Source organism: Arvicanthis niloticus, chromosome 10 (assembly GCF_011762505.2).
Source record: "Arvicanthis niloticus isolate mArvNil1 chromosome 10, mArvNil1.pat.X, whole genome shotgun sequence".
Lineage (NCBI taxonomy): Eukaryota > Metazoa > Chordata > Mammalia > Rodentia > Muridae > Arvicanthis > Arvicanthis niloticus.
In genome coordinates, this window is record NC_047667.1 from 47,746,754 (window position 1) to 47,759,949 (window position 13,196).

Consider the following 13,196-nt stretch of genomic DNA (forward strand, 5'->3'; position numbering starts at 1 on the left):
TCTAATTGTCATAAAGCTACTGTAACTGTACAAGTAGTGCAAAAATTTATCAAAAATAAGTAGATTATTAATACTTAAGCGTTTTAATGGTTTTGGTTTTTGTTTTTTTTATGTAACCTGGCTGTTCTGTAGACCAGGCTCGCCTCAAACTCTGATATCTGCCTGCCTCTGCCTCTTGAGTGCTGGAATTAAAGATGCATGCCACCATCATCCCACTGTGTTTTAATGTTTTAAAGGGAAAAAAAGCTTATATAGAAAAACAGATGGGCTCATTATTGTTTTGGGTTCTTCTTTTGTATTGTACAGGTATGTACTATACTCCACCACCATGTGTGTCCCGTTTTGTCCGACCTCCACCGTCTGCTCCTGAACCTGGTCCTACATACTTGGATCATTATTCACCCTACCTCCAAGATCGTGTCATAAACTCTCAGTATGGCACACAGCCACAGCAGTACCCACCTATGTACCCACCTCACTACGATGGCCGCCGTGTATATCCTGCTCAGTCTTACACAAGAGAGGAGATGTTCCGGGAAAGCCCTATACCCATTGACATTCCATCTGCAGCAGTGCCATCCTATGTACCGGAGTCCAGAGAACGGTACCAACAGGTAGAGGGTTACTACCCAGTGGCTCCTCATCCAGCTCAGATCAGACCTTCATACCCCAGGGTATGCTGTATTTTTTTTTTTTTTCTTACTTAAACGTAATTTACTCTTTGTATATGTATATATAATTGGTGTGTGTGTGAGAGAGAGCACAGGTACATGTGTACCGCAGCACACTTAGGTCAGCTAACTCTTGAGAATAAGTTCTTACTTTCTATGTTGTTAGGTGGGATCTTTCTTGCTGCTGCTCAGAATACTCCAGGTTAGCTTGTCTGCAAGCTTCCGGCTTCTGTTTATTTCTCCCATATCACCATAACTGTCCTGGGATTACATGTATGCCCCATGGTTTCCAGAGATCAGCCTTGGGTTGTCAGGCTTGCAAGTCAAGACAGTGCTTTTACCTGTTGCGCCATCTTCTTGGTCCTGAAATTTAAAATTTACAAAAATATAAATCTAAACATTCTTCATTTGTGTACTAAGGGAAATTTGGAAGATCTTGAGAGAGTTTGGGTTGACTTTCTTTTTTTTTCTTTTTAGTGTTGATATTTCTAGATGTTGGGTATATATTCTGCACCTGAAATAAAATACACACACACACACACACACACACACACACACACACACACACACACACACAAGCTTTGGTTTTCTTGGTCAATTTTAAATATTCTTTCAATTACCAGGATCCTCCTTATAGTCGGCTTCCTCCTCCCCAACCCCATCCTAGTCTGGATGAGCTACATCGAAGGCGGAAGGAAATAATGGCCCAGCTAGAGGAAAGAAAAGTCATCTCTCCACCTCCTTTTGCACCTTCACCAACATTGCCTCCTGCATTCCATCAAGAGGAAGTAAGCATATTATTTTTAATCTTGCTTATTACTTTACCATTATCACTTTTTGTAGCCTGTTTAATAAATTGTGAGAGCCAGGCAGTGGTAGCACACACCTTTAGTCCCAGAAAGCAGAGACAGACCTCTGAGTTTGAGGCCCACCTGCTCTACAGAATGAGTTCCATAACAGCCAGGGCTACACAGGAAAACCCTGTTTTGGAAAAAAAAAAAAGAGAGAGAGAGAGAGAGAGAGAGAGAGAGAGAGAGAGAGAGAGAGAGAGAGAGAGAAAAGAAAGGAAGAAGGGAGGGAAGAGGGGAGGGAGGGGAGAAAAGAGGGAAGGAAGGGGAGAGGAGGGGAGGGTTGGAGAGGAGGGGAGGGTTGGAGAGGAGGAGAAGAGAAGAGAAGAGAAGAGAAGAATCTGTTCCCAAGGAAATGTTTATCAAGTTTCAAAATTATGAGGCTATTTTCTGGGTTTCTTCCAGAGACTCATTGTTTTATTGCACATTTAGATTCATAACTCATTTAAAATTTATTAAATAAACTGTTAGAATCAAGGTCCATTTTTCCTCTGCAGGGATAGTTCATTGGCCTTATACTATTTCCTGATTTGAGTATCGTTCTTTCAATGTCCTACAGTCAGCTTTTCTTTTTTGATTTTTTTTTTTTTTTTTTTTTTTTTTTTTTTTTTTGAGACAGCCCTAGCTGTCCTGGAACTCACTCTATAGACCAGGCTGACCTTGAACTCAGAAATCTGCCTGCCTCTGCCTCCCAAGTGCTGGGACTAAAGGCATGCGCCACCGCTGCCCGTCTTACAGTCAGCTTTTCTATAACTAGTTAATTAGGGTGGATGTGGTGACCTATAGTTCTAACACAGTAGGATACTAAAGCAGAAGCCAGCCTTCACTACATACAGAGACCCTGTCTTGAGAAAATGATAGATAACCAACTCTGATTCTGAAATCTCTTGTTTCATTGGTCTATTTCTGTCTTTATACCAGTACTGCATTCATTCATTCATTCATTCATTTTGTGTGTCTTGGGGATGGGAGTGGGCATGTGTGGAGGTGAGAGGATGGCTGGTGGGATAGGAGTCAGTTTTTAGTTTCAAGGATCCAAACTTAGGTTGTCAGATTTGCATAGCACATACTTCACTTGAGCCGTCTGGCTGATCCCTCATTCAATAGAATGTTTTACTTATGTCTGGACTTGTTGGTATAGATTCTCCTAGTATTCAATTCAAAAGTTGATAAATGTGTTGGGAGCTGGGAGTTTAGTTCTTTAAATTTTTAAATAATTGAGACATAAATTAAGATGTATTTTTAGTTTAGCAATGAAGAAACCAATAGTGTGGTTAAAAAAATAGGAAAGATGCACAAATATGGATGGGTAGATGGTAAAAATTATAGGGCGTGTTTGGTTTATGTGCCATAGTGCCATAATTTTGAGCATTACGTTTATGTTTGTATAAAATAGTGCTAATAGATTTGTTTTGGTTTGGGGTTTTTTGAAACAGAATCTCAAATTCTAGACTAGGTTCATCTTGAATTCACTCAAGCTGGCCTCAAATTCAGTGTCTCCTACCTTAGCCTTCCAAGTGCTTGGATTACAAGTGTGGACAACGATGCCCAGCGAAACATTGCTTATAGCTATCATGTGTGTTGTCCTTGTTTTTTTCATTTCTGACACTAATATTTTTTCAGTGGTTAGTTTTTCTAGGGATTTATCGATTATATTTGTTTTTTTTTTTTAATTAGACAGCCTGAGCTGTAGCTCAGTTGGAAGAATATTTACCTAGCATGCACAGATCTCTAGGTTCAATCCATAATGCCGTGTAAATTGGGCAAGGAGGCAGGAGGATCAAAAGCTCTAGGTCATCCTTGGCTACATAACTAGTTTGAGGCCAACCTAGGATACATGAAACCTTGTCTCATACTTTATTCATTTGATATACATAATGAATCTAATTGGAATACAGGTTTTTTGTTTTCAAATCAAATAATATGTGTAAGAATATGTGTAACAGCTGGGCAATGGTGGCACATGCCTTTAATCCCAGTACTTGGGAGGCAAAAGCAGGTAGGTAGATCTCTGAGTTCAAGGCCAGTCTGGTCTACAGAGTGAATTCTAGAACAGCCAGGGATACACAGAGAAACCCTGTCTTGAGGTGCATGTGTGGCGGGCAGGTAGGGGGTGGGGGGGTAATATTTTACATTCTTTATATGTAAAATTGTGAGTCTAAATAACATTGCCAACTGACAAACTATATATGATAAACAGTGAAAACTGGAAAGTGAAAGCTAGATGTGGTGGTGACACCCTGAGCTACCATTTCAAAAATACAATAAAGTGAAGATTATTATACACAATAAATAGTAACTTGTTTAATGTATGAAGATGATTTAAACAGAAGTTCATAGTACCTCTGTCTCTCAGAGTGCTGGGATTAATAGCATTCACCATCACACCTGGCTAGCTCTATATTTAGGCTTCCATTCTGATTATAGGCAGCCTATATATAGTTGTCCTAAATTTATACGTTACAGAAATACATGACATAGAAATAATACTTTCTTCAAATTCCCATTTCCTATAATAACCAACAATTTTGTTGTCTATTTCAACTTTCTTATGTACATGAACACATTTGTTGGAGTGGTGCAGAGTTGTGGATTGGTTTTGGTTTGGGGATATCAATGTTGATGTAAATTTCATAACTGCATAATATATAACATTCAGGTAAGAAGACCTATTTGCTAGGTACTAATATATTCTAAAAGCTGTTCTACATGAGCTAGGACTTTTTTAAATGTTTAGCATTATAAAAGTGTAAATATTACAATTTAACAAAAAATACATTGGCCTTGGAATGGAATATTGTTGGATAACCACCGAACTTTATTCAAGAAAATAAAAACGACGCATTTTACTCTTTTACTTAATTGAATCAACCTTGGGCCAGAATGTATTCAAGGCAGGAAATACTGCTGTTGAAGAAGCATCAGCCAAGAGTTGTTGCATTACTAACTACCTCATATAGCATCTAAGATGCAAAGAATGCTCTCACTCACTGGAGGTGTTACTAAGCAAATGTACGGCATGATCCATATTTGCTGAAATGTTGACTTTATCTAAGACAGTGGAGGAAGTGATGAGCAGACTTCTCAAGATCCTAGCTTGATTTGCTGAAGGATGTTGAAGTTTTTTTTTTAGCTGCCAATAACATAAGAAGGCTGAAATAATCATCACATTTTTAAGTCTATAAAAATATGTCTGACACTTAATAATCAAATAACTATCACTATTTTGCTTTAATTTGGTGTTCTAGACGTTCCCCACTTCTTCTGTTTTGTTAACTCATAGACCCATTTACTATTTTTCCCCCCTCTATCTATAGTTTTTGGATGAAGACTTGAAGGTAGCCGGAAAATACAAAGCAAATGATTATAGCCAATATTCTCCTTGGTCATGTGATACCATCGGCTCCTACATTGGAACCAAAGATGCAAAACCCAAAGATGTTGTGGCAGCAGGGAGTGTGGAGATGATGGTATGTGTAATGGCTAAGCATAATTAATACAAATCTAGATACATTACTTCGCATCTATTAAACTATAAGGACAACTAGGCTTTCTTTTTGTTTCATTTAAACATAAAATATATTATTAACTTGACAAAGAATATTTATTGTATGTCATTTTAGGTAGCAATTTCCCAACAATTGTCCAGAACCCAAGTTAAATCATTTTAAGTATTTAATCAAGATCCTAGATTTCAGGGTTGGAGAGATGGCTAAGTGTTTAAGAGAGCACATTGCTGTTGAAGAGGACCTGAGTTCTGTTCCCAGTTCTCGTGTTGGGCAGTTCACAGCCACCTGTAATTCTGGTTCCAGATGATCCAGTGCCCTCCTGGCTTCCGTGGCCACCTACTCAGTGCATATACAGACACAGATGTACAAAGACACATAATTAAAATAATTTGCCCAGCAGTGGTACTTCTAGGCTTTAATCCCAGCACCTGAGTACCAAATAAAAACTCTTTTCTTAGAAGTCTTAAGTTTAAACAACCAACTTGGTTAATTTATTAGGTAAAGAAATCCAAAATCTTATTTTAAAATATGTATTTTTGATTATTTTAAATGAGACTATAATAGCTGTGTAGCTAGCAACTCAAGGTTTAATATTTCTGTATTTGTGTATCAGTACTTTACATATTAATTTCCCCCATAACAATAAAACTTTGCAAAAGTAGTTAATCTCCCTAGTCTCATTTTTCTCCCTTACTCCTCCCTGTCAGTAACATCTTCCCTAAGTTTAAATTTTATTGCTTAGATACACACACACACACACACACACACACACACACACACACACACACACGCTGCACACTGCTTTTTTTTTTCTTTTTTTTTAAGTAAAAAACCCACTGGGTTTTCCTGTTTTGTCTAGGATGACCTTGTATAAAGTATCCCTCTTGTCTCATCCCACAGAGTAGCTAGGACTCTAGGCAAGTGCCACTGTACTCAGCTGCTACTCTTTCCTTTTTGAGACAGCGCCTCACTAAGTTTGGGGTTGACTTTGAAATAACTCTGTGCGTAGCACAAGCCAGTCTCAGGCTTGTGGAGCTCTTTTCTTAGCCTTACTAGTAGCTGCAGTTAGAGATAAATGTTAATGCTCTCTTACCATTGTGTATACTTTTTTTGCTTTATATTTTAAAGATTTTTTTGATTGGTTTGCTTATGTTTGGTTTGTGTATGAGTGATTTGCTCACATGTATGTCAGTGTTTCACATATGTGTCTGATGTCCTTAGAAGTCAAAGAGCATTAGATAGATATCCTGGAATTAGAGGTAGGGATGGTTATAAGGTACCATGTGAATGCTGGGATTAGAACCTGGTCCTTTGCAAGAACAAGCTCTCTTAACTGCTAAGCTATCTCTCTAGCCCCTATGTAGAGTGTTAATGGACAATTTGTAGAGTCTCCTTGTGCACATCTATGAAAGTTATGTTTAGACATGTATTTCTGGCCAAATGGATGATAAGGTCAGAGCCAATATATATATATATATATATATATATATATATATATATATATATATATATATATATATATATTTTAAGGCTGAATGCTGAATGTGGTGGTGCATACCTTTAATCTCAGTGCTGGGGATGGGCAGGGGTGCGCAGAGATGGTGGATGACATAGTGAGACTCTGTCTTCTAAGAAAGAAAGAGAAGGAAGGAAGGAAGGAAACTAGTGGTATTGCTGGCTTGACAAGTTTCACTTGACATAATTTTCCCTGTTAATCCCAAGACGGTTCCCTGCTGATTATGAAGGTTTTTATAGATGATGTTTACCTAGCTGGTTCAAGGTAAAACCAGTTCACATAGATGACAGGCCAGAGAGTAAGAAGGAATAATTAAATAAAAAACAAACCTGCAAGGGGACTGGGAGTATGAGCCCAGAACAAGGTCCTGGGCTCAGTTCCCAGCATCAAATAAGGTGAAATTAAGTTGAAACAAAACTTTCAGTGTACTTCAGTGAGGAAATGTATGCTTCTACATCACAGGAAGTCTTTCACCAGTATGAGTTGAAATAGAATAGTAATGTAAGGTGCTTTCAAAAGGGTTATCACACTGAAGTAACATTAGCAAAGTAAAATTAGTTTCCTTAAATCAGGAAAAAAATAACAAAATTACTAACGTAGTATAGATGCCATTACAAGTTTTTCCAGATATGTGAAAAAAGTCTTACCTCAGTGCCTCTCAAGCACTGGTATATGAGCTAGCTATGTAGCTCAGTGGTAAAGTGCTCAGCTGACAAGCTAATGTCCGTACATACTACTTAGGAATGGGTAGATCTGTCATCTCCTATCATCTGTCTGTACTCAAAGTTGGTCATATAATTCTTACTGTGGTCTAAAACCAATGTTTTATATGACATCCAAAGACAACTGAAGACTTATTCTTACTAATAAGAGCTCATACTCTTATTAACCCTTACAGAGCTAGTAGAAATTATGCTAAATATCATCTCACTTTTGCTTTTTGTCAGAATGTAGAAAGTAAAGGAATGAGAGACCAGAGGTTGGATCTTCAGAGAAGAGCAGTGGAAACTAGTGATGATGATCTCATCCCATTTGGAGACCGACCAACAGTATCTCGATTTGGTGCCATCTCTCGAACATCCAAAACACTGTATCAGGGTGCTGGCCCAATGCAAGCTATCGCACCTCAGGGAGCACCCACAAAATCTATGAACATTTCCGGTAAGAATCCTGGAGTAGTAATCTCAATTCTCAGTGTAATTCTATCAGTGCTTTTAAGACTCCCAAAGGCAATACTTTTTAAACTTTTCCCTGTAAGAAAGTAATAGCACCTTGGGCACTTTTAGGAGTATAAACTAAAATTAAATCTTTATATATTAAGACTGCTTGAGGGGCTAGGGTGTAGCTCAGTTGATAAAGTGTATGCCTAATATATGAAAAACTGGATTCAGTACCTCAAACACATAAACCAGATATTATGGCACATGCCAGTAATCCTAGTACTGGAGAGATAGAGAGGTAAGAGGATCAGAATATTGAAGTCCAGCTTTAGGTACATAGTGATTTCAAGGCTATTCTGGGCTAGAGATCCTATCTCAAAAAAAGAAAGAAAAGAAAGAAAAAGAATTGCTTGTGGCTTTTGTCTTAAATAAATAACTTCATTGTTTATTAAAGTAAGATTCTTGGAGTCTGAAAAATATTAAAGTAAAATTCTTGGAGTCTGGCTGGATAAAGAAGATTTGAATGTGTGTGTGTATGTGTGTGTGTGTGTGTGTGTGTGTGTGTGTGTGTGTGTGTGTGTGTGTGTAATCCTGGTACTTGGGGAAGATAACCTGACATCAACCCTCACCTTAAACACTCATGTGCACACAATGAAAAGAAAATATGTAAAAATTGAAGGTTCAGTGGGGAAGAAACAAATAATAGCATTGTCATTTTGGCAGACAGCTTTCTACATATACGGTGTGCCTTTGCCTTTTCGATTATAGTACCTTAGATGAATCAAACTAGTAAATTACATCATAATAAACCACAATAAACTGTTCCTTCACAGATTACAGTGCATATGGAGCTCATGGTGGCTGGGGAGATTCTCCATACTCACCTCATCCAAACATACCTCCTCAGGGACACTTCATTGAGAGGTACAGCCGTTCTTTTTTACTTGTTATAAATATTTGAAGCATTTAGCTTTCCTTGCTTTGTATACACAAAGTTTACCTTATTGTTTTTCCTTTCTTTCCATAGGGAGAAAATGTCTATGGCAGAAGTGGTCAGTCATGGAAAACCCCTTCTGTCTGCTGAGAGAGAACAATTACGGCTAGAATTGCAGCAACTGAACCATCAGATCAGCCAGCAGACCCAGCTACGTGGACTAGAGGTACAGACCTGCAGATACTTTTTCCTTGTGTCAGGAATTCTGATGTAGAGTACCACTGTGTAGCCCACCTGGCTTCACACGCATGATTCTCCTGTGTTGGCCACATTAGTACTTACACTGAGTTTACGGGTGTTTAGCACTGCACCTATTTTGTGCTCTAGTTTTGAAGGGTTCCCTGGTATGTTAAATTGGTTAATTTTCTTTCATCATGTATATGTATTTTGTGGGGTGGTATGTGCACATGAATACAGATGTTGAAACATCTGCCTGGAGCTGGAGTTAGAGCGATTGTTGTAGGCCTCCTGACATATATACTGAGAACAGAACCCAGGGCCTCAACAAGAGCAGTATCTGATCTTAACCTTCAAAACACCTCTCCAGTCTCCTTAAATAGTAATTTTTGAGATACAGGAAAGCACAGAATTTTAAAGCCTTTTTACTTAAGTGTTATTATAGATATATGTTCTTCAGAGAACTGAGAACTAGAGTTAGTTCTTGACTAATAGAAAAAGAATATTGTCTGAGAACAGTACTTGGGGAAGAAAAGAAAAAAATCCTGCCTCACGAACATTGAGTTTTTATAGAAAAAAAATACAGGATTTACAGTTTGGAAAATAGCAATCAGAAAGAAAGGTACACATTTATAATTGATTTCTCTTTAAAATAGAAAAAAGATTGAATTATTTTTGGTGCTGGAGATATGTCTACTATTCTTGCAGAGGATCCAAGTTTGGATCCTGTTTCACAACTGCCTGTAACTCTAGCTCCTGGGGATTCAGCACTCTCTTCTGGCATCCACAGGCATCTGCACTTATGTGTAATGTGTACATATCAACATACACATACTCTGTCTCTCTTTCTCGTTCTCTCTCTCTGTCTTAAAAATAAAATACATCTTTTAAAAATAAGACCATTTTTTTTCTCAAGTGCTACTAAAACAGAATGTGTTTATAGTTGGGTTATTTTTACTGAAAACTTGTAGCTAGCTTAGTGGTAAAATACTTTGAGTAAAGTGTTTTTTTAATGTGGCATGAGGTGTGCTGAGTTATGTGTGTGCTTGGCTTTGTGTACTAGGCTGTTAATAACCGGCTGGTGTTACAGAGGGAGGTGAACACCCTGGCAAGCCAACCACAGCCCCCTCCACTACCTCCCAAATGGCCTGGAATGATCTCAAGTGAGCAGCTAAGCTTAGAACTGCATCAGGTGGAAAGGGAAATTGGGAAGAGGACCCGGGAGTTGAGTATGGTGAGTGCTGGTGGTAGGGAAGGGAAGAAGGTGAAATGAACTCTGACTCTAGAGTTGAGAATCTTCTGGAGCTGGTTCCAGGTACCTTGAGGAATGACTAATATTTGGGGTAATCCTAATAAAGATGAGTTGTCATCTGGTGGTATCATTCCTCTCAGTTCCTGTTGTTTTAGGTTTGTCCTTTGTCATAGAGTTTGGGGAAAACAAGACAATTAATTGGAAATTTTAAAGTTGTTTAACGTACTCATTAGGGAAGCAGATGTTTACTCTTTTGGACTCTGTAATATTAAGATATGTTTATACAACAAAATGTTATTTTCATGGTCTTTATAAAGGAGATATAGTTTGTGCACTGTTCTCTGTGCTGTTTTTTCATGCTAGTATGTTGCATTTTCAAAAGGTAATGAGAAGGTGGGTTCTACTGTTAGACTTTTGTGTATACTCTCTCATCTACCTATTTTTTTTGTTGTTAATTGTTAGTGAAGTAGGAATGATTTTTTTTTTTTTTTTTTTTTTTTTTATCATCAGTCTGTTTTGTGTGAATTTGGTCTAACCCATTACACCATAGATTACTGACTTTATTTCCTCTTCTTTTAAGGAGAACCAGTGTTCTGTAGACATGAAAAGCAAACTGGGTACAAGTAAGCAAGCAGAAAATGGACAGCCAGAGCCACAAAACAAGGTCCCCACTGAGGACCTTACAATGACATTCAGGTAAAGAGAGGAACACGTTTATAATCAGAGAGAGAAATAATTTCATTATCTGACCATATGCAAAGGATGAATATGTTTTGATTCTTAAAAGATCTATTTTTTGTACAGAGAAAAGAATATGAATATATACATTGGTGTTTTTCAAGACAGGGTTTCTCTGTGTAGCCCTGGCTATCTTGAAACTCTGTAGACCAGGCTGGCCTTTAACACAAGGCATATATCACCACTGCTCAGCAGGAGAAAAGAATATGTTTTTACTAAACCTAGAATTAAAATTTTACTTTAGAAGTTGGAGGATATAGCTATGGGCACTGGAGAGGCTGAGGTAGGAAGAGAGGAATTTGAGGTCAGTCTGGGCTATAAAGTGAGACTATCAAAACACATGTGTACACGAAACTTAGCACTTTACCGGGGCTCAATTATCTGTTAACTTCTAACAAATACATTTTCTGGTTACATTTCCTTCTTCTCATTGCTTTAAGTGTATGCTTTTGAATTACAAAACATAATATATACTCACTATAAAAATTAAAATTTAAAAAATGATTAAAAGCCAACCTACCTCCCATTATATTGTTACTGTTTTTATTTCATTTTCATGCTGGCTACTGAACTTAGACCCTCACAAATAAGCACATACTTTACCACTAAGCTGTATTTTAGGGACTCGTGCCCACCCTGCTTCAGTTATGTACAAAACACTTAGCCTTGCTAGTGTTGTAGGGTTAAATTGGGGTTTGTTGATATTTTAAGACAGGGTAGGATTAGGCCATCCCCAGCCACATTTTTATTTGATCTCTCCCATAATACAGTATTTAATTCATTTGTATATCCTTATTTATTTTCTTTGGCTTATATGAAGATTTGAATCCGTAGTCCTTTGTTGACCTCATTACCCATCACAAGAATTTATAGTGTAGCTGGACGTGGTGGCACAGACCTTTAATCCTAGCACGCACCGTGTGGGGTTGAGGTCAGCCTGGTCTACATTGTAAGTTTCAGGATAGCCAGGACTATGTAGAAATACCCTATTTCAAAAACAAAAGGATCAAACACAAAGAATTTCTAATTGTCCTGTTACTGTCTTCTTGGCTTTTGGCTATTTTAAATCTATACGCTGGCCTAGGCTCAAAATAAACTTGGTAAATAGGAGGGTAGCACTTTTTCTTAAATGCCAGGCAGCAAATATTTTAAGGTATGGGTCTTTTGGGATGTTAGGGGTTGTGGGGAGGGAGGAGTCTCACCGCCTGTCCCTGCCTCACAAGTGCTTGTCACTACCATTCCTGTTTGTTGTAACTCTTAGTTCAGTTTTCTAATATGAAAGTGGCAGTATAAGCAAATATGCAGGTTACGTTCTGACAAAACCTGTATGTATAGAATAGGAAGCTTGTCAGTTTTAGTTTATCAACTTATGTTACAATGTGGATGAAGAGTTATAATCAATATTTGGAAGCTATTTATGTAGTTATCTTTATTTTGGCTGTTTGAGACAGTCTCATTGTGTAGCTAGCCTTGGTTGGCCTGGAACCAAACTAACCTAAAACTGAGAAAGACCAGCCTGTCTCTGCTCTCTGCTTGGACTAAGGCATGTGCTACCACTCCTGCCTCATATTTTTCTACAGTGCCAAAGAATAAGCCCTATTGATTGGATTTTATTTAGGGTAATTGCTTTTCTTCTTCTAAAAGTTCTGACTGTTTTTTCATGTAATTTACAGTGATGTACCAAATGGATCAGCCTTGACACAAGAGAATCTCAGCCTCCTATCAAACAAGACCAGCTCTTTGAACCTGTCAGAAGACCCTGAGGGAGGAGGAGATAACAATGATTCCCAGAGATCAGGAGTTGTTTCCAGTTCTGCTCCCTAGAATATGGGCACCTGCTTCTACCGTCTGCTCCTAATCAGTTCATGGGGCGTAGGGTAGAAAGATGGATAACTTTTCAACTTTTCCTCTGAGTGGTCAGTGAAGTCCAGGAAAAGCACCGGAGGCAATGTGCACAAACACCACTACTTAACAGACCTGCACATAGTTCACATTGATGCATTTTTTTTTAATTTTAAGAAAAAGAAAATTAGCAGTATCTGCAAGCAATTCAGATTAAATTTGTTTTTGTTCTGTGAATGAACTTTATTTTAATAACTTTGGACGCCTTGGATCCGGGGCTTTAAAAAAAAGAAGATATTATATATACACTCTGTTTGATTAATTGTATGATCTTAATGAAGTAGGTTTTTCTTGTATTTTGGTATTATTACATACCCAGTGTATAATTCCTTTTTCCCAATCCTTTCCAACTCTTACAACCCTGTAAACTAAAATAGACAAAATGCACCGTTTCCAAGAATTCTGTGGTAATGGATTGGGTTATTAGAA

At 37.9% G+C, this 13,196-nt stretch overlaps 1 protein-coding gene across 1 annotated transcript in view; it reads left to right on the forward strand.

Moving 5' to 3' along the window:
• Positions 1-12,942, forward strand: part of Rc3h1 (ring finger and CCCH-type domains 1) — a 56,110-nt gene extending 43,168 nt beyond the window's left edge. Inside the window, exons 12-20 of the mRNA XM_034512706.2 lie at positions 307-674; positions 1,295-1,459; positions 4,837-4,989; positions 7,492-7,705; positions 8,538-8,628; positions 8,732-8,864; positions 9,939-10,109; positions 10,708-10,823; positions 12,539-12,942. Of these exons, the coding sequence (XP_034368597.1) occupies positions 307-674; positions 1,295-1,459; positions 4,837-4,989; positions 7,492-7,705; positions 8,538-8,628; positions 8,732-8,864; positions 9,939-10,109; positions 10,708-10,823; positions 12,539-12,689 (1,562 nt within the window). The 3' untranslated portion in view covers positions 12,690-12,942. The remainder of the gene's footprint in view (positions 1-306; positions 675-1,294; positions 1,460-4,836; positions 4,990-7,491; positions 7,706-8,537; positions 8,629-8,731; positions 8,865-9,938; positions 10,110-10,707; positions 10,824-12,538) is intronic.
• Positions 12,943-13,196: the final 254 nt, after the last annotated feature.